The sequence below is a fragment of the Mastomys coucha genome, unplaced genomic scaffold (assembly GCF_008632895.1).
Source record: "Mastomys coucha isolate ucsf_1 unplaced genomic scaffold, UCSF_Mcou_1 pScaffold1, whole genome shotgun sequence".
NCBI lineage: Eukaryota > Metazoa > Chordata > Mammalia > Rodentia > Muridae > Mastomys > Mastomys coucha.
This window is the reverse complement of record NW_022196891.1, coordinates 66,907,206-66,928,078: the sequence shown is the minus strand read 5'-3', so window position 1 is coordinate 66,928,078 and position 20,873 is coordinate 66,907,206. Positions and strand designations below refer to the sequence as shown.

Here is a 20,873-nt window from a genome sequence, read left to right as displayed (position 1 = left end):
ACGCCAAGAACCTCTTTGGCTTCTTGCATTTCTATTACAGCAAAAAGAACATCAAGAGAGAAAACAGGACACATGGGTTCAGATAACTGGTGTATAAAAGACACCGAGTATTTGCATAATCTCATTCCAATCTTCATTGTTCTGTTCATATTTTCTAATTTCTATATGGTAGGTAACATAGGCTTGTTCCCATTTTGCAAAGGGGGAAACTGAATGACAGAAAGTTTAGATGTCTTAATACAACCCAGTGAGCATGTGATCCAGCCCAAGCAGTCTGTGTCCTGAGTTCCCAGGTTTAGTAATTACTTACTGAAATGTCTCTCAAGTCTCCTGAGGACTCTGGCTCTGGCCACCAACTAGATGCATTACATTTGAGCAATTTTGCTTTTATTTTTACTGCCAGATCTCTGTCCTCTTTCTATAAAATGACAGAGTAAAGCTAGATGCCTTTGAAAGCCATTTGCAATCATAACATTACAGTAGTTTTTGCTTAGTATACAGCTGTCGTAAGGAGGCTCCTTGAAGCTGCCTTTCTAGAGGAGGTTCGTGTCCAATGATGGGCGGGAGATTTAATAGTCCTTTAACTTCGGCATTTTAGTGAGCAGATGTGGTCAGAATTCTGGAGAGGGGATGGGATGAAATGGTTTTCACTCGGTTTTAAAACCAATCTTTGAAGCAAATCTTCTTCATGATTCCATACTTTAAACAGACCGTAGAACTTGTATAAACATCGATCTTTCTTCTGTCTGTCTGTTCATGTGTCTATGCATCTATCTATCAACCATCTATATATCTATTCATCAGTCTGTCTCTATCCATCCACCCACCTATCCATCCATCCACCCATCTATCTATCTAATTGTGCGTGTATATATACAGATATCTGTGGGGTGTGTGTGTGTGTGTGTGTTCACATGTGCCAAGATACATCTGTGAAGGTCAAAGGACAACTTTTGGGAGTTGATTCTCTCCTACCACTTTGTTTGGGCAAGGTCTATCATTTCTGCTACCCTGAATACTCCAATCTAAATGCTCTGAGAGATTCCACGTTAACTCTCCTATTTCTACCTCCCATCTCATCATAGGTGTGGCAGGATTCCATATGTGAGCCACAGCAACAGGTGTGTTATGTTTTCTGGGGATGGAATTCAGGTTATGGGGACTTGTGTTGAAAGTACATTTACCAGCTGAGCCATCTCCAGCCCTAAAACCCTAATCTCAAAGAGTAACTCACAGATCAATCGTGTATTAGGAAACCCCGGACTGCTCTTCCTTTGTCACTGTGTCCCTCCACACGCACTTTTAGGATAGGGCTTATCATATTGCATTATGGCTATTGATTTGTGCCTGTTTTCTAAGCTGTATAGAAGAACCCCTTCAAGGTAGGAGTCGAGTCTTAAACGCCTTTTAATCTCTGTGCCTGGCACTGTTGCTTGGCAACCTAGCAAATATTCAATAGTATTTGTCAACGTGAACTAAAATTATCTCGATTTTATTTCTTACCAATCTGTTACCATTTGTCTCCAAGTCAGTGCCAATCATAAGCAAAGCCTTAAAGAGCTATGAGGCTATAACCAGACAGGATTTTGATATCGCAAACATACTTTCCTATTTGATGCATAGAGATAGCAAAAAAGTGACGTACACAAGCAACATTAACAATTTTGCATCTCAGAGTCACAGTTAAGAAAGCTCCTTCATGCAGCTTTCAAAAGCCACAAATACCCAATTACTATGTTGAATGTCCTATTAGCTCAAAATATGATGTGGAAACTGACTTAGAAATAGTTAACTCTGAGATATCTTTTCATTTCTGTTTCTTTTTACTTTTGTTCTTTCTCTAAAATCTTCCCCGTGAGTGAGCCCTGCCCCGGAGCTCCTAACATCAAGCAGAGCTCAACTAAACGAAGCTGCATTATGATAGGAATTGGGAATGAGCTGCTGTGGGGTGGGGAGGGGATGGCTTCCATCACACAGCGAGTACATCACACAATGAGTGAAATGCTCTCCCTTTGAGTCAAGCCTTTACTAGTTACATAAATTACCTGATGTTAAGTGTTTCTGGCTTGGAAGTTGGGACTGGTGAAATGGTTAAGTTCTCAGAGTTTTTCAATGAATGATTTGCTAAGCTTTAATTGAATAATCATTGTTTTCAACCAGCTCTAGCCCATGGTTCCCACTTGTAAGCACTAAGTGAAAGGGTCAGAAAATGACATAGGTTTTTTTTTTTTTAATCATAAAAGATTCCTCAAACATTCTAACTCTGAAAGTAAGACTGTCCATATTATATTATCTGGAATAGAAACAAACATATCATTGGGAGTTGATTGGGCAATGTTTACAGCACTTGTTAACTACCCTCTGCTGTTCAGTATGCAGCAGAGATACAAGGTCTGTCTTCTCACAGCCACACTTCACTATCCAGTAAGAAGAGAGTCATCTGCCTCCTGGCCTCCACACGTCTCTCCCTTTGTGCACATAAGGAAAACTGTTATCAGTGTTGATCTTGACACAACATTACATCCACCAACACTTCCAATAAAGACTAGAGATAGGCTCTCATTTTGGGGGGGAGTTGTATTGCTTTGTTGGCCCTTTAGAATTTAGGCTTCCTCGCCTTTCCCCTCCTCCTCCACTTCTATTTCTTCGTCCTTTTCTCTTTTGCTTCATCAGAGCCATTTGCTATTGTAAAAGGCAGGAAGGTACTGGTTTATAATTTTTCATGCAAGAGCAATAGTCAAGTATCCATGGGTAAGCAAGAACAAGAGAGTTTAAAATATTCGTTCATTTCTTGCTAATTTACAAATTGATTATGTTTGCTGTGCCTGGTAGTACATGATAAACATACAAATACTCACAGGCATTGGTCTTTGCTTTTAAGACACCTGTAGCCTATTGAACTCTTCCATTGGGGTTCCCAGAAGGGAGCAGACCCTGAACAGATAGTCCCCCGTTCCCACGAGGGTGAGTCAGGAGAAGCAGAAGTAGAGTTGGAGAGTGGCCAGTTGTCACTCCATTGAGCAAGATCTTTTCTGTTTCTCATAAATTTGTACCCATTAGCCTAACTGACCTCTCAGGGCAGAGAGAGGGCCATGTGGATGGACTGCTTGATTGTGAAGTGTAATGTAGAAATACAAAGCTGTATTGAATGAGGCTATCCTGTCCTCCTATTCTCAGTGGACGAAGGATGACAAGAGACCACCATACTGCACCACACTTGGGACATGTTTGGCATGTGTGCAAGAAAGAATTAAAGCTAGAGAAAGGGCTCTTCAAAAAATGTTTCCCTGTAAAGAGGAGGCCAACTATTTCATCAACTTGGGTTGGTTCAAATTGTCTTTAGTTGTCCATTTCTGGATGCATTTTCCTGTAAGGAGTGTTTATAAATGGACACTCATTTCCTAAGATGACACACACACACACACACACATGAGTGAAACAAAACTCTAGAGATATTTTATCTATATCAATTGTCCAGTGGTCATTTTTGTGTGTTGTGTGATCTAGAAAAGAAGTACTGTTTATAATATCACCTATTTTAAAAAAAAATCATGTTCTGATGATGAACCTCAGTTGGTTGTTTGCGTAGTGTGTAAGGTGCCCTGGGTTTGACCTTCAGAACCACATAAACTGGGCATGGTGACAAAGGCCTATAATCCCACCATATAGGATGCAAAGGTGGGTAGATAAGAAGTTTAAGGTTATCCTTTGCTCCATAGACATCATGAGATGTAACCCTCCTGGCTTGAGAGCTGCCTCTCATAACCACACCTCTCTGCCCACCTCCTGCTATTTGCCATGCCTCCCTCCTGGTTCCAGTTACATAGGAAGTCCCGCCTCTACAGAGACCAAAGAAGCTGCTGATTGGGCCGGTATGCTGACAAACTTGGGGGAGGGGCTTTGCCTCACCTATTCTACCTGTTGGCTTGTAACAAAGAGATCATTAAATTCAAGATGGCTGGGTGGCAATACCTCCTGAATGCTGTCTAATTTTTGGTGCCTCCCACGTGGGTAAGATTAATTATGGCTAGCCTACTTTCTCCTGACTCCATATTCCTGAATAACCCTTCCCTATGGTTACCACTAGACAGTAACAATGAGATATACAATACTTATGATATATACACTTCTGTGTGTGTTTGCGTGCACACACACACACACACGTACAGGCATGCATACATATGTATTCCTCTCCTCAGAGCTGATACCTATACCAGAATGGCAGCTACTCTTCCTCTTTGCCTTGGGAATGCAGGAGACGGGGAACAGTGTGATTTGGAGAACACTGTTACTGAGGCTTCACTCCTGGTCTAGTATATGGAGGCTCAAGAAGAAGACGTTGAAAATTCATCAGGAAGTCCAACTGACCTACTTATCCATTTGTAGTCATGCAGAAAAGGATGAGTAAGATTGCATTCACGCTCACCAAGCAGTAACCATTTAAAATAGTCAGTGACAAGGTTCCAGCCACGCTGGATGCTCAGCGTCTCCACAAAAACAAAGCAAGCAAACAGACAATCCCCCCCCCAAACAAAACAAAACAAAACAAAACAAAACCGAAGAAGCACTACACAGCTCTCAAGAGTTCCCAGAAAAGAGCTTCACCCTGCACTGCCTTCCTTCCTGTCAGAGCCTCACACAGTGTGGGAATAGTGCAAATCAATGGGAAAGCCAAATAGGCTCAAACCCACCAAATTCGTTTCCCATTTCTAGATAAACATGAGCATATCTGACATTAATTTAATCTCAAAATCATCTCTATCTGGAGAGGAGAACTTTCTAATGTGTTTACCGCATCAGCTCTGGTCCCTAGCCTTCTTCGGCTGCACACTAGGCCCTTCCCCCTGGCTAAATTACATTAGTGCTGATTAACAAGAAATGACTTGTGTCTCCTTGGGTTTGTTATCCTTTTGTGTTACGAGGAAAAAGAAAACTTGTTTTGAAATAAAATCAATTGGAAATGCCTGGTGGGGCGTTTAATCAGAGGAAGATGATTCTGAAGATGAGTCACACCTTTCAAGCTGCAAAGGTCTGAATGGAGTAGCATCCTGCTATGGTAAATCTGCCCCCAGTAAGGGATGTAGGCCAGGGGCTAGGAATCCCAGAAAGCCACAGACCACCTTAGTCCTTCCTGCCAGCGAGTGTACTAGATGCAAGTTTTACCCTTCAGATGTATGTGGGAATGTGCAAGGTTAGCACTAGGACTCACCACAAACAGAAGCACGGCTGACTTTTAAGAAAAAGAACTATATTCAAGAAAGCTTGATTGAGAGCCTATAGAGAGGCTCTGATTCTAGATGTTTCAAAGATTAAGATGGTGCTTCTGGCCCTGGTGGCATCCAGAACAACTCCACAGGGCTCATTGTACATAGGTAAGCTATATAGTAGGCATTTTCCCATTATTGGAAAATATTGATGGGACACAAGAATGAAGAGATGATGTGTTTTCTTGCTCCCTAATAAAAACCAATGAATTCCTATGGAAACGCACATGCTAGCGCGCGTGTGCACGTGCGCACGCGCACACACACACATACACAACTGTTAGTACCATCTTCCCTCACCAACCCTCCGGCATCTTCTGAATGTGACTGCTTAAAATTACAATCACCTAACATGACTGAAGACACAGAAAGCCACCAGATGACTGCAAGGACCATAAAATGTCCGAGTTCTGTTCCTTTCTTTACCGTAACTGGAGACAGAGAAATGAGAAGCCGGGGCTGGGGACGAAGCTTGGTGAGTGCTTGCCTAGCTTGGGCAAGAGCCTGAGTAGATTTCCAGCACCCGAAAAATCAAAACAAGAAAAAGAAGAAAGTAGAAAGCGGGATGAAAACTGGTGGCGGGGCTTGAGTGGTGCATACATTCAGTTATTCATATCACTTATATAGTGTATATTTTAATGAGTAGAGAAACCTGAGCATAATGAGAAGCTCACATCCCACCATGTTAAAGAGACAGAGGTGCCGTAAGAGTCCTGTACTTGGGACACATCTGGCTATCACAGGAAGGTTTAATTCTAGATGCCAGACACATTTCAAGAACACCCACGAAGAAAGGCCCTCCGCAAGCAGCTTGGGAAGTGTAGGGCCTCATTTTCAAAACTGGTTTCCAAAAGACTTGATCTTTCCACGGACAGGATGGAACTCAAGGCAACCCAAATCTGTGTTGCAGATGCCCCCTGCTGGCCACGAAGAGGCACGAGCTACAATTGCTGTAGAAAGAACTGGATCGGGCTAAGGAAACTGCAGGCTTCATCCACAAAGATGAAAAGAATCTTGCTTCCCCGATAAATACCCAAGAAAACGTGTACAACACACACACACACACACACACACACACACACGATGCTCATTATCAATCTGCTGAACATGACTGCTAAAAATCAAGATCGTCTCCCAAGACCAGGAAGAAGGCAGGGCTGGACCATTTAGATGGAGAAAGACTCGACACCACAACTCGCCCACAGCATTGTTTTAGCTATCTAACAGTGTGTTACGTGAAAGTTTATACCTAATTTCTTACCAGATTTTCATAATTTATTTACGGGATCTTAGGCAAACGACCCTAGGGTTAGTCTGTATAAAATATCCCTCGGTGACAGGAAGGTGAAGGATGGCAGAAAATACAATGTCATCGTTGTTAAATAACTGAGATGCGGCTTCAGCGATGACAACTGTCTCCCAAAACTCATGTGATTAATTACATTAAACGACATTCTGAACTATAAGCTGGTTAAAAAAAAAATGGAACAGCAGCTGTCAATTATGGCGTATTTATAGAAAACACATTTACCTCTTCCGTCAGACTGAATCACAACTGCTATTTTGTGCTCTTGCTCTTACCTGAGCTGTACCCAAACAGTTGTTATTCAGATGCCCTCACAGGCAAAGGCCACAAAACACGAGGGAGGGGCTCGGGCCCAGAAAAGGCTCACTCTTCAAGCATGGAAAATTCAGGAAACTAGGTGTAAAAAGTAATGTCAGGCATTGTGACACACACTTCTCCATGGCGATCAGCAAGCTTTTTACAAAGTCCACGTTCCAGTCAGGCCATCTATAACTGTTCCTGCCAGCCTGATCAAGATCATTGATAATGGGCTGTTTGTTAGAAATGACTTTTTAAAACATGTGCACTCAGTAATAATCTCTCTCTAGTCATAGAAGCAATGCTCAGATTTGAGGTGGTAACCCCTGACCATGTTAAATGAAGTTTGTAAAGACGGAGCTAACCTTTCACTCCTAGAGATGGCCCCTGGGGCTTGATCATCGACCCTGAGGTTTCTTGTTGTGTAATCTCAACCTCGAGGGCATCGAAATCTCAACTCAGATCCTCTCATGGGTTAGGGAATCCTTCATGCAGGTGCAAGCAGAACACAAACACTTTGGTGCTACTGAGGAATGAATTATGTAAACACTTTACATCAGCTTGTTAGCTAAGAGTATGTGTTCACTTTTGTTCCATTGTAGGAACTGTGGTCCTGCTTTCTTTTATAAACTGATACTGAAGCTGTTGAGATACAACTACTAATCTAGCTAATATAACCATGTCTAACCACTAATAGACCTGTTTATCTGCCAAAAATTACCTAGAATTGGTCTTGAACGGATCACCTCATTCTCCTCTAGCCACTTACTATGTGAGTGAACTTATGCAAGCTGCATGTCCCTGCACCTCAACCACAGATCTATAAAATTAGGATGAATTAGCAGACGGTGTAAGAAGTTTCTGCGAGGAAAGCAAGGGATGACTGTAAAGGCTGATGCTGTCCCTGGTGCCTAAACAGTATGTCATCGTGCCGGCCACTGTGATTATTACCATTGTTACCGCGGTCATCATCATCAGCATGTCTATTCATTTAACAACTGTGCCCTCCCAGTGCCAGCTCTAACTCTAATATTCCTTTGACTTGGGGACTTGTAACCCTGAGCTTCTACAAGAGTGGGTGATGATGAAGGGGAGGGCTGCATTCCACTTCAGTCTTTCTTCTCCACAAGGAGACACTATGGCTTCCAATAAACAGTGTTGGAGACACACACACATATATATGTATATATACATATATATATGTATATATACATATATATATATATATATACATATATATATATATATATATATATATATATATATAGAGAGAGAGAGAGAGAGAGAGAGAGAAATTCACCTGGACAAAGAGCCACAATACTATCAGCCTCCGGAACTAGTCAGTTCTACCCTGCCATAGCTACACATACACACCAGGGTGATGGTAAGACTACACAGGTGGAAGGATGGATAAATAGTGCCCATAGTAATTCCAAAGCCAAAGCAGCAGAGCTTGCTGCTCGACCCAGGATGATACCTACACCCAGACAGCAGACCCGGGAGTGACTACCAGGGATACTAGAGCTTCACACAAGAAACTTAAAAATAATGGTCTCCATTTAACAAGATTCAAGAAGTCAGTCTTTTTTTTTTTCGTAAGTAGAAAAACATTTCTGCAAAAGAATAACATTGCTCAAATGTAAACAGGAGGCATTTAGGGGAATTTATGAACCATAACTGTGATGAAACCATGGAAACAGTGAACAGTAAATGTGGAGATAGTTTCCATTACCAAGAAAAGCCATCAAGGCCAGAGTAGCAGCCAGCTGCTTTGGATAACCATGTCACGTGGCCACCTGGAACCATCCCAGTGACATCATATGACCCTTTCCAGATCTGCAGTCCATCTTATACTCACAAACAACCCATCGAACCCTGTTTAATCTCTTCTCTGCACTTAGCAGAGAAGACCCATCTGCCTTTAACTGGTAAGATTCCTGTCTCAGATCACAGGACCAAAAGCAACAATGAACATGGCGAAAGGGTTGTTCCTTGAGAGAAGCCAAGTGGGATGCTGAGTGCCTGTCCAGACAGCTTGTATCGTACCCTAAACAAGCTCCTTTTGCTCAAAGGAAAAGACAGAATGGCATGCCTCAGACATGGCAGCCTCAGACTTCTCGGATCACCTTGCTTTGGGTATTTCCTGATCTCTTTGCTTGTTTTCACATCTCTAAAATCCAACAACACAAGAATACAAGAATAATTGTGCCTACCTTTTAAGTATCTTTTATGAGAGTGAAATGAATCACTGTATGTGAGGCATTTCTCGCAGTGCCTGGCACATCTACCAGGGCACACCATAAATTGCAGGGTTTAGAATTTCTAATGTTATTACAGAAAGTCCTGTGCTAAGGAAGGAACATGTCTAGTGCAATCACAGAACAAAAGGCAATCATTAGTAAAGGGAAACACGTTGTGACAACACATGCCTTTGATAAAATCCTCCTGATAATCTAGTCAATTTGCTGGGTGATCTTGGGCAAGTATGAGTTCTCTGGTATGGTCAAAAGGGGGAAGGGGTAGATAATAAGACTCCTGCTGACCTTCTAGCTTTAGTAAGATTTTATGATTTTAACATTTGACATTTTTGCCATGTAAATAAGAAAAGCAAGGGCCCAAGGTCTTCTTAGGCTGTGAGTGGTACCTGTACACCTTCTCAATGCCCTATTTCATCTGTAATTACAACCATCTTATTCCCATAACCTTTACTTCCTGATCCTTACAGACTGTCTTTCTCATTCCAACAGCTGATTGGTTGATCTTTCTTTTCAGAAAATTCTTTCAATATGTCCTCCCTCCTCCACACTTAAATTTACCAGTCCTGAAGAATTGAACTGCTGTGTTATCCTACCTCGTGTGACATCCTGTCTCACTATCCTCATCCTCTCCCTTCCGATGCCATCCCTCACTACCATGACACACACAGCCTTGTCATGGCTGGATGAGCTGCTGTTCTATCCCAAATTCAAAACATCACTTCCTGGCTTCCCACATCCCCATTTACCACCGGTATTGTTTCCCAGTATCCTCCCATAATTTCTTACATGCACTCCCATCTCCCTTCTACCACACACCAGTTTAAAACCCTTCTGACCTCATCGCCGCACCCCCTCCCTGAATCTGATACCATTTCAGCCTATCAATTTGCTTTAGTTATTGGGATGGAGTGGGAAATGAAAGCCAGCCGAGTCACACCACATGGCTGTATCTTCTACTTCCCAACACCCAGCAGGGTCCCGTCCCATGTTATTGAGTATCACAACCCCCTTTGCATAACAAAATGGCGATGGAGATCTGTGGGAATAATAAACCATCCCACAGAGGTGCCTACAGTAGCCCATTATGCTCAGTAAATATTTGATAAGCGTGTGTGTTGTTACTACTGCTGCCCCTATCATAGCATTGTGTGCACAAGTTCCAGATAGCCATTCTGTACTAGTCTATACGTCTAACTTCAGTGGGACAGCTGCTGTCATGGTCTGTGTGGGTTGATAATATATCATCAATATATTATACATGCATTGAACAAGGAGATAATAAACACTCAACGGGTTTGTGGTTAGTTGGCACTAAAGTCAGCTGTCTTTCAGATAGTCTCTACCTGAAAGCATGGAGGATGAGTTGGCATCAGGCGCTTTGAGGCTGCCTGCTCTAAGGCTCCTATAGCTGTGCAGTGCAGTAGAATCATGTTGTCATATCTCTTTCCTTGTGTTGTTAGTTTACGTTGTGTTTTTTTACAATGGTGTTTTTCTCAAGCTCTGTCCACTCCCTCCTGGAGGATTCCCAGGAAATTTGGGACATTTCCCAAGATTTTATGGCCTGTCTCTGACATACTCATCACTCAGGGTAGGTTACTGGGGGTAATGAAGAGAGAGTGTAGGGACAAGATGATCAGGCCAGAAACAACTCATTTCCCTTTGACCTACAAGTCCCCATTTTCTTCAAAATAGTGTCAGCAGGAATGCTGGACTTTTGGCAATTACGTTTGCAACTTGGATAATGGATAGTGGGAAATGGTCCTGCAGTTGGGGGAGAAAGATATTGTGGAAAATTTGAGCTCCAAAGGTGGAAGGGTCAACGATGTTCCCACAAGAGCTTCTGTAGTCACTAGTGGTACCCCAAACCACCAAGCATCCTTTTATGTTCAATTATAGAGAGGCTCCTCAGACTAAACACTTATTCCTGCGTGTGGCTCCTTTACTTTAAACTCACTTAGCTTATCCCAAATGAAAGAATAAATAAAGGGTGTTAAAGAAGGAGAAAAAGAAATAGAAGAAGAGGAGAAGTCACCAAGATTGAGACCTTGTTAAAGACCAGCCTCCTTCCATTGTTTCACAAACTTTGTCTTCCCACATGACACATTCAGGGTCTTAATCAGTGTTTCTCTTTGCCAAATGACTATAAATGTCTGTTATAATGGCTCACCAATGAGGAACCAGAGCGTCTATGGCTAGAATTAGCTTTTAAATAGTCTTTTCTCTTTCCCTGAAAAAAAAATTAAAACAGAAACTTACACTTTCTCAGATTTCTCTTTTTAAGAGTTATCCATGCTCTCTGTCTGCCTTTCTTTATCTCTACTCTATCCCCAACCCCCTCCCCATGCTTCTGTCATAAGTAAATTCTATTCTATACTAAAAGAAAGAGTTATCTATTAACTCATAAATTTATTTCTATAGTAACTTACTTGTCCCATTTTAATGGAGCAACTGCTATTTGCCATAGTCTGTAATAAATACTGTGGAATACTTTGTACTATTAGTAAGAAACATTTCTGGCTTCTGGTAGCCTCCTCTTTTTATGGAGACAAGGATGGGATGACTTATTTGAATGCAGGCTAAATATGATTTGGGGTTAGCATATCTGTGGCCAAACTGAGGTTTGTGGGGTTCACTGTCTGACCAGGATCAGGCATTTATTTTTTAGTACAATCGAGACATGACACTGTCTATGTCACATAGTTGTTATGAAAATTAGATACCTAATACCCAACCAAATGGGAATCAAAGGATACAGGGTAGGATGTGATGAAGTTCATACCTGCAACCTCAGCAGCAGAGATCAAGGCAGTGGGATTACAGGTGTGAAAGCCATACCTGCCCCACCTTCCTTTCCCCTCAAAAGTGGTATGAGCTAAGTAGAAGGTAAAGAATTTTTTTTGTGAGAGAGTTTAAGGGAGGGAGAAAGTTTCTCATGGAGGGGAAAGGGGTAGTTATAAAGACTCTAAGGAACTTACAGAAGGACCAGCATTTGTGGTGCATGATTTGATGGGACAGCATGCCAGAGAGAAGAGGTGCCTGCTGGGACCCAAGAGATCTCAATTTCTTCTAATCCTTGTCCTAACTCTTCGGAGATTCTTCCCAAACTTTAAGTGGAAGTTTGCATTTTTCCTAAAACACTTTGAAATGTTTTCAAAGGGATCCATGCACCCTACACCATAGCTTTCACATATTAAAGACTGAAGAACAGAAAGTGCCGGGAGTTGTTACTAAATTATAGATCTGGGCTTGTTATGGGAGCAGGGTCCAGGAACCAGGCAGTCACTCAGCTGCCACAAACCATGAGCCATGAACCAGTTCTCTCTCTCTCTCTCTCTCTCTCTCTCTCTCTCTCTCTCTCTCTCTCTCTTTCTTTCTCTCTTTCTCTCTCTTTCTCTTTCTCTTTCTCCCTCTCTCTTTCTTACACACACACAAAGAGAGAGAAGTCCACACATACAAATTCTTTCTCTCACACACACACAGAGAAAGAGAGAGAGGAAGAGAGGGAGAGAGAGAGAGATTTCAAAATAAAGAAAATATTTTCTTTTCTAAGAGTGAAATTGAATAAAAGAAAGATACAATAAGATAGTTAAAAACTAAAGTCCTGATGTTACACCATCAAGTGTTAGGTAGATGGTAGATAAAAGTCCTGCTCACCACCCAACATAAAAGGGTCCAAAATAAATGCTTTCTGCTTACCCATGTTTGGAGAAATTTATAAGACAGTGGCTCAATGAAACCTTCCCTGCAATTACTTGAAGGAAAAGTTAAGAAAAATATCAATAAAGAGGCAGGGTCCCTAGGCCTAAGACCCGGCTGAGAATCCAAGTTTTTAATATCATTAAGTAAAAATGATCATGAAGATAAGTTTCCTGGACTCCTTCATTTGAGAGCCCCTTGCACTCTGATGATGATCCAACCACCCTGGTGATGACCTGACTCATTTCATCTTGACCAGGATCACAGAGAATTAAGGATTGGTTAGATTACCAAAGTGGAACTTTGTGTGAGAAACTGTTTCTTTCCCATTTACAGACCCTGTATCAGAGGAAAATGTCTCTCCTACCCGGTATTGTAAAACAGATATTTAATCCGATCTCTAAGCCATGCTAACTGAACATGCGCTATGGAAACCAATATGGTTGCCTCTGCTGGAACAGTACAGTCAAATTGAGAGTGTAAAGACTCTCTGTGACTCTGTAACAGGTTTCCTGATGGGAACCCCTGAATATAGCTGGCCAATGAGATTGAAGCTGGTGGTCTTGGAGGCTATAGATAGGTTTTGATAAGGGAGGACTTATCATACACTGAGCCTGACATGGACTTTTCTCAGCAGGAATTAGACAAGAATACTCAAAGTTCACAAAAATAAACAGATATTTATCTAAGATGGGAAAATAGGTTCCTAATACATAATCATCTTTGGCAAAGAAGTTATTCCCAAGACTGAAAACAAGACCTCCCTCTTCAGGACCCACAAGATGGACGGAGAGAACAAACTCCCTCAAGGTGTCCTCTAGCCCTCACATAAGCATACACACACAGACACACACACACACACAGACACACAGACACACATACAGACACACACACACACACACACACACACACACACACATGCACCACATACACACATACATGCACATACAAATACAGTAAAAGAAAGTCACTCATTTCTCCTAAGTGTCTGTGTAAATCCCTGATTTCAACAAAAGATTTACCATTTATCAAAGTTATAAAAGTACCATACAAGGATGCATGCTAATCTACTCATTCAAGTGGCATACTTGTTTTAGACATGGTGGACTCAGAAGCAGATGGAAGGTTCTAGAAACTCCTAACACAGAAAGGGTCAGACACCAGACTACACAATCCCCCAAAGGCATGTTAGGTCTCACACTTCCACAGACCCAAATGTCCCTCGTAAGCTGCCACTTAAAACAAGCTGCCACAATACAGGAAGCCACTTTTTAGATAGAATGTCATGATTCTTTCCAAACTTCTTGAATCCTGTAGATGAGTGCTTCATCAATAAACAGATGTTCTGCACACACACACACACACACACACACACACACACACACACACACACAAATAAACAGAAGTCACAGCTTGAGCAAAATAGCTGTCTGCACTTCACTGCTAATAATAAATGGGTGGAGAGCAGGGTTCTTCCTGGGGCAGTCAGAGGGTCAGGCTAAAGCTGTCTTGCAACTGGACTCAGCCTTTAAAATTTACTCCACAGCCCACACGTTATCTGGGAACTGATTGTAACTCAAAAGGAAAAAAAGAGAGAGAAAGGAACCGACTACTGGCTGGCCTCCATCCACAACCTACTTCCTGTTGCTAAGGATTGATCCTGCCTGGATTAATTAAAGTTTCATTCCTTTTCTCTCCAGCCAGCAAGACAAGCCATTGACACGGGCCCACAAAACATAAATAAACTTTATTTTATTATCATCTCTCCGCTTTAATCAGTAGTTCTTACTAGAAAAGGAGAGGGATGTTGGCTAACCTTCCAAGAATCTATCCTGACCCAGCCCCTGGGCTCTGACAGCATACGCCAGGCTAGTGGAGCCTGAGAGTGAGGAGAGGTGATCAGGGAATACAGGAATATAGGAAGCCGCAAGAGCAGCTAGGATGGTGGCCCCCAGAGAAACAATCCAGACTGTGAAGTTCTTTAAAATCCAAAAGCCAAAGGCTCGCAATCCTCAGAAACAAACCACTCTCCTCTCGACCAAACCTTCCCTGCCCAGGTTATAGAAATGCTGGGTTCCCTTTCACTTTCGTCCTCTACCCCTCCCCCACCCCTGCAGGAAATCCTCAACACCTCATTATTTAGAAACATGATCTTTTTTTTCTCCATTGTGACCCAACATGTTTGTTCTTCCCGATCCCCCTGGAAAGCAGAGAAAAGTGCCAGGCTGACATTGGACAGCCTGGTCTCCAACTACTATTAATTAGTTAAGAACTTTTTCAGGAACATACTTATTATCATGAGCCTACTATGTACCAAAGGCTGATTGTCTTTGTAAAATTCAGGCAAAGAAGGAAAAGAATCTTGTTCCATGCAAATATCTTTAGTTCTCAGAGTCGGGCTTTGGGTGAGGTGTTATGTATCTGCTCTCTGGTACTGTAGCAAAATATGGGAGGCTTCCAGTTCTGCAGGATCTGCAGGTTTTGGAGCGTGGTCCTTAGATCAGCTTGAACCTGGTGAGAATTGCATTACAGACATGAGAAAGGAAGGCACCATGCAGTGAGGGGAGGGGTCCCAAAAGAACCGAGCACTAAGTAAGCCCTGTTATGGTTTGTGTCTTGAATATCTCTCTCCATAGATCCAAAGATCTATACAAAATGCTAGGTCTGCATGAAGTGCTAATGGGAGGGGGGTGGGATCATTAAGAGGAAGGACCTAGAGAGCCAATGATGCTAAGTCCTCCCAGTGGGATGTAAGACCTCCACCCTTCCATCCTTTTGTTTGTCACCACGTTGGAATGAGGCGAACAGCTTGGTACTGCCATGCACTCTATCTCATAAATGGGTCTGAAATCAAAATCAGTGTAGCCGGTTGATTATGGATTAGAACTTCCAGAACCTGGAGCTAAAATAGACCTTTTCTCTCTGTACGTTGATTTTTCTCACCTGTTTTGTTATTGTGATGAGAAACCACCTGCCACAGCCAGAGCTCTTAAATATTCTATGGCACTATTAGATGGTCTCTACCATACACATCCTTGGGTGACAAAGCAGATACAAACCATGGAATAATGAGTAAGGTGTGCTGCCTATGAAGCTGTGCCAAGTATGGCTGGAAGCTTGGAGGTGTCCCTCCTTGATAACTATGTTCCTGAGGATCTCATTACAGATGGTGTAATGTGAAAGAAAGGAACCATACCACGGTGAGGGAGGGGGTCCCATAAGAACCACCTACTGAGCCCTGTGATGGTTTGTATCTTGAAAGCCTCCCCAAAGATCCACAAAAAAATGCTTGCTCTGCAGAAGGTGCTAATGGGAGGTGGTAGACTCTGTCAGAGGTGGGACCTTGAGAGTCAGTGGTGGTATGTCCTCACAGTGGGCACACAACATATACATATGTTGCCTAGTCTTGGTACAGGTTATATTAATACTGGCTAAACTTTCTGGTCCCTCTTACCTTCTTGTTTGTACATGCAGCCTGTCCCCTTGGCCTTAAAGGCATGCCTCACATCTCGATCTCCTCCACAGACATGCCTGACTCTTGTGCTCTGTAAGATTAGTTTAAGCATCATTTTCCTAACCCCTTATGAAGTCCTTCCCAACTATCAAAAGCTCTGAGGCTCATCCAGTCCCCAATCTTGTACTTCTTGTTCCTCTCTGCTGGTCCACAGCACTCAGTGAGATGCATCCTCGTTTACCTTCTTACTTGGGGAGCACTACCCTGTGAGCAGCCTTGCCATCCAGATGCCTAAGCGATGTGCACAGGCTGGAAATAACTGAAATTGCTTCGTCAGTAAGAATCCACAGTTTCTCAGTGGCCTCTCCTCTACATTATTAGTTTACTGTGTTCTTAACATTATGAATTCCACAAAGTATTCGCTCATATCACTAGCTTATCAGCTACAGTGGGTTTCAAATGCGGACATTTCCAGCAAGAATAACACCAATCCCCAACGGGAAAGTCCCAGCATTGGTGCATAAATGATAAGTGTAAAAATAAATAAACTCTACTGCTGCTAATGAATCTAGTACATGACAGTAATAGAAAAAAATTGCAAAAATACTATCATTGTAGCTCTCTCAACACTGTATTATTTACATAAAAACTTAAGGCAAGAGGAGTAACAGTAACAAGATGCCCCAACCCTTGCAGACTATCATATAACAACGTCAACTGTTCACCCAGTGTAATGATGTAAGGTCCATCCAGGGCATTAATGATGTGCAATGAAAATATCAAGTGAGCTAATGGCAATCATTCATCTATGCTGTGCACGGTCAACGTGTGACTCTCACAGTTGGAGAGAAAGCAAAGATGTACCATCTGGTCTTCAAAGAAGTTGGGGTGCCACTCAGCTCTAAGCTCTCCGCCTATCCAGAGCACTCTATAGGGGAGGTGAGAGGAGATGGGGTGTGGTAATGATGAACAGTTCCCAGTCTTGGAATCTGCTTGTCTCCCACTGGTCCAGTGGATATGACTACAGATGTCATCATTACTGATTTCTTCTATCTTCCTGTATTTTAAAACACCTACATCTTTGACTCCAGGGAATATGTTCCATTGTTTTTTTTTTTCTTTTAAAAAAAAATCACTTAAAATTTATTGCTGTGATGAAAAACATCAAAGAAAATGTGACATTTTAAATAGGCAAAAGTTTTTGGCGGCACACTAAACAATGTGACCTTCTCAGACAGACACTGCCCCTTGGGGACAGAGGGAGGCTGTGTAAGAATCAGTTTTACTCCTTTTAATGATTGAGGGTCAAAGCATCCAATCAGGGCCATTCCCTGACAGCATAGCACCTTTCTACACAGATCACGCCTGGTATTGGGTTGCTAAGTTTTCAGTAGGATGATTAGGATGTAGGATTCTCTACAGACCATAGCACAGTCCTGGACAGCCGTGTGTCTCAGAGCTCCAGGTAATAGACAAACTAGGATGTAGGATTCTCTACAGACCATAGCACAGTCCTGGACAGCCGTGTGTCTCAGAGCTCCAGGTAATAGACAAACCTCGTCCCCCGGGGCTTTCTCTTTTGCCCAGGAATCCAGCTACTCCTACCTAATGAACAGGGAATAATGGGGAGTTCCCTCTGCCCACTGCAAACCTGCCTGCAGAGCCCTCACCCCCTTGCCCTATCTTTCTGTGTGAATGAAGGTCATTCTTCCTACAGTTTACTGTGTCAGACATTTTTCTGAGCCCTTCACACACATGAGCACTCACTCAGTCCTCAAAACCAGCCTGCGAGATATAGATGGGCTTCCTGTCTCCTCTTTACGGATGTGGAAAGTGAGAGGTTAAAGAAATTGCTCAAAGCTACCCAAGAAATAAGGAGGGGAGACAGAATTCAAACCCAGACGCTATTATCCTTTGGTGTTGGAAGTTACTTTTTTAACTCGCGTGCACACACACACACACACACACACACACACACACACACACACACACCCCTGCAGAATAGGCATCCCCTGGGAGGAAATAGCTATCTGACACTCTGTATATTAAACGGCACATGGATTATCTCCTGTTGAATTTTTAGCTTAGATCTTTCCAAATCTCTGTACTGCTATTGATAAGATGACGTCCCAAGCACCTGTTTCGTGTCAGTGTGACCCCATCCCGCAGCGCCTCTGGGTATCCTCCCTTGAGCCTTTGCTCACCACATCTTCATCTCCTACACTGAAGAGGTTCAGTTCTCACCTTTCCAGGCATGAGTGCGGCAGAGCTGCCAGTCCCTTACACATTTTGGCTGGCGGCTTGAGTCGTCAACTTGAGCACGAACCTCTCAACGGCTGGACACGTCTGTGGAAACTTCAACACTGTCTGGGACAGCCTTTCCCTTTGAGGAATATATACAAGCTCTCTCACAGCTCTGTGGCTCCGAAGACCAATCAGCAGCCTGGGGGAAAATTGTGGGCTGGAGCTCAGCAGCAATTTGCCTTAGGTCGGGGGCTGGGAGCTTTTCCTGGCCGCAGGCTCTGCTGGGACCAGCTTCGGACTGCTTCTGTCACTAGAGTCTCTTGTTTGTTTAGTCAGGGCTGAGTTGGAGCCTAAATTGAGATAAGATCATTAGTGCCTGAAGACTGAAACCCCACGTCAGCCAGCACAGTGATGTGGGCTTTCTTAGAAAGTCGGGTGCCTTGAGCCACTTCAGATCTAACCAAGGGTCCTGGGATGCAACCCTGAACCCACCTCACAGTGGAGGAAAATGCTTCTTTTCACAGTGTGCACCTGAGGATCTCTTATCACCTGAGCACTCGGATGGATGCTAGGCATTCAGAGGTAAAAGGACCAGCCCAGGATCTGATGACGGAGAAACTGGTGCAGTTTGGTGTCGGCAACAACTGCCCAGGCACATCTTTACCAGACTTAGGGACCCCAGCCTGTGTGCCCAGCAAGTCCTACTCAGCCTCTTTTCTTCAGGGAGTCAATTAAGGGAACCAAGTTAATGATGAGGAGCAGAAACAGGAGGTTTGTACAGTGTTCTGTCTCCAACAGTCCTGACGTGAGGTAGGGTGTAAACAGAAAGCAAGGGACACACTTAACTAAAGAGACAAGGCAAAATGTGGCCCCCTGCCCACCAAAGTCCCAACTCCAAGTCTCCCCCACCAGTCAGTCTGAAGCAAGGTTAAGATCATTGCACAAAGCAGTAAATCTTTTTCCGGGAGACAAATTCCTGTTCTGGATGCCCCCTGGGCTTCAGCCATTTCCTCTTCCTGATGGAGATTGGGGGTGGAGGTGGGGCGGGGAATAATGGCTTGGAGTTCTTTATTTAATGATCTGGTAGTCAAAGAGGGGAAGACAAGTGTCTGCTTAGAAGGTTTGTTCCTGCAGAGCAGTGGTGCTGCACGCCCTTGGGAGGCAGAGGCAGGCGGATTTCTGAGTTCGAGGCCAGCCTGGGCTACAGAGTGAGTTCCAGGACAGCCAAGGCTATACAGAGAAACCCTGTCTTGAAACACCACCACCCCCCAATAAAAAAGAAGGTTTGTTCCTGGCAGATGAGTTTGTAACCTCTCCCCGCTCTACCACCACCACACACACACACACACACTTTGCTTTAACACCTCAGGGTTGAGGTGAAATAGGCGTGTGACTGAAAACAAAATCACAAAGGGAATACAAGCAGGAGCCAAGGTCAGAATCCACTCAGGTGGTGTCTGACTCCATGCTAAGTACCATTTCTGAGTCACTCTTGGTCTTAGCTTCTTTTGGAAAGGCTGAAACAAACAAATGCACTCTGTGGACCTGAAAAGGGTCTTGATCCTATGAAATGCAGGCTGGCCTCAAACTTCTGTTCCTCCGGCCTCGTCAGCCTCCCAAACTGTGAGCTTGCAAGTAGCCACTCTTCTGCCCCATGTGATTCCATTTCAATCCTGACAACCTTCCCCCTTGTCTCTGCACAATGTCCTCTGAAGATGTGATTAAGCATCTGATGGTTTGTTTTCCACTGTCCCTGGCAACTGTATAAACTGATGACATGACCACTCTATGGTATGGGGGTGGGGGGTGGGTATTGTAGCTATGAAAGACAGAACAGCCAGAGGTATCTGGAAGTGGCCAGAGCAGAGAGAGAAAGTAAACTGAACGTGGCCAGCAGACTGGACCTGGGCATGATGACAGAGCAGGAGCAGAGCAGAGAGTAAGAGAGGGACAGAGAAGCAGTGGTGGTGCACGCTAGATGGCATGTCTTGGGAACAGAGCAATGTAGTCCTAGAGATCATTTCCAAAGTAGATGAATCTTAGATATTTAGTGATGGGGGTATACTAATTCTTTGCTTGTGTTCTTCTTAGCCTGCTTTCTTTTCAAGGCAGAACAAATTCCCTAAATGTCCTAGTTAGGGATAATATCGTTGTGATGAGACACCATGACACAAAACAATTAAAAAGGAAAGGGTTTATTTGCTTTACACATCCACATCACTGTTCATCATTGAAGGAGGTCAGGGCAGGAACTCAAACAGGGCAGGGACCTGGATCTGCTTACTAGCTTACTTCTCACAGCTTACTTAATGAGATTCTTAGAGAAACCAGCCCATCAGCCCAGGGGCGGGGGG

The 20,873-nt window shown here is 43.3% G+C and overlaps 1 protein-coding gene and 1 long non-coding RNA gene across 2 annotated transcripts in view; one reads left to right on the top strand and one right to left on the bottom strand.

Annotated features, from left to right (window-relative positions):
* Rgs5 (regulator of G protein signaling 5) overlaps nt 1-18,651 on the bottom strand; it is a 40,245-nt gene extending 21,594 nt beyond the window's left edge. The window contains exon 1 of the mRNA XM_031388651.1: nt 18,520-18,651. Coding sequence (XP_031244511.1) covers nt 18,520-18,563 — 44 coding nt within the window. The 5' untranslated portion in view covers nt 18,564-18,651. The remainder of the gene's footprint in view (nt 1-18,519) is intronic.
* On the top strand, nt 5,543-7,706 carry LOC116103139. Its single transcript, XR_004123414.1, has 2 exons — nt 5,543-5,739; nt 6,175-7,706. It is a non-coding gene; the product is annotated as an uncharacterized LOC116103139 (long non-coding RNA).
* Nucleotides 18,652-20,873: the final 2,222 nt, after the last annotated feature.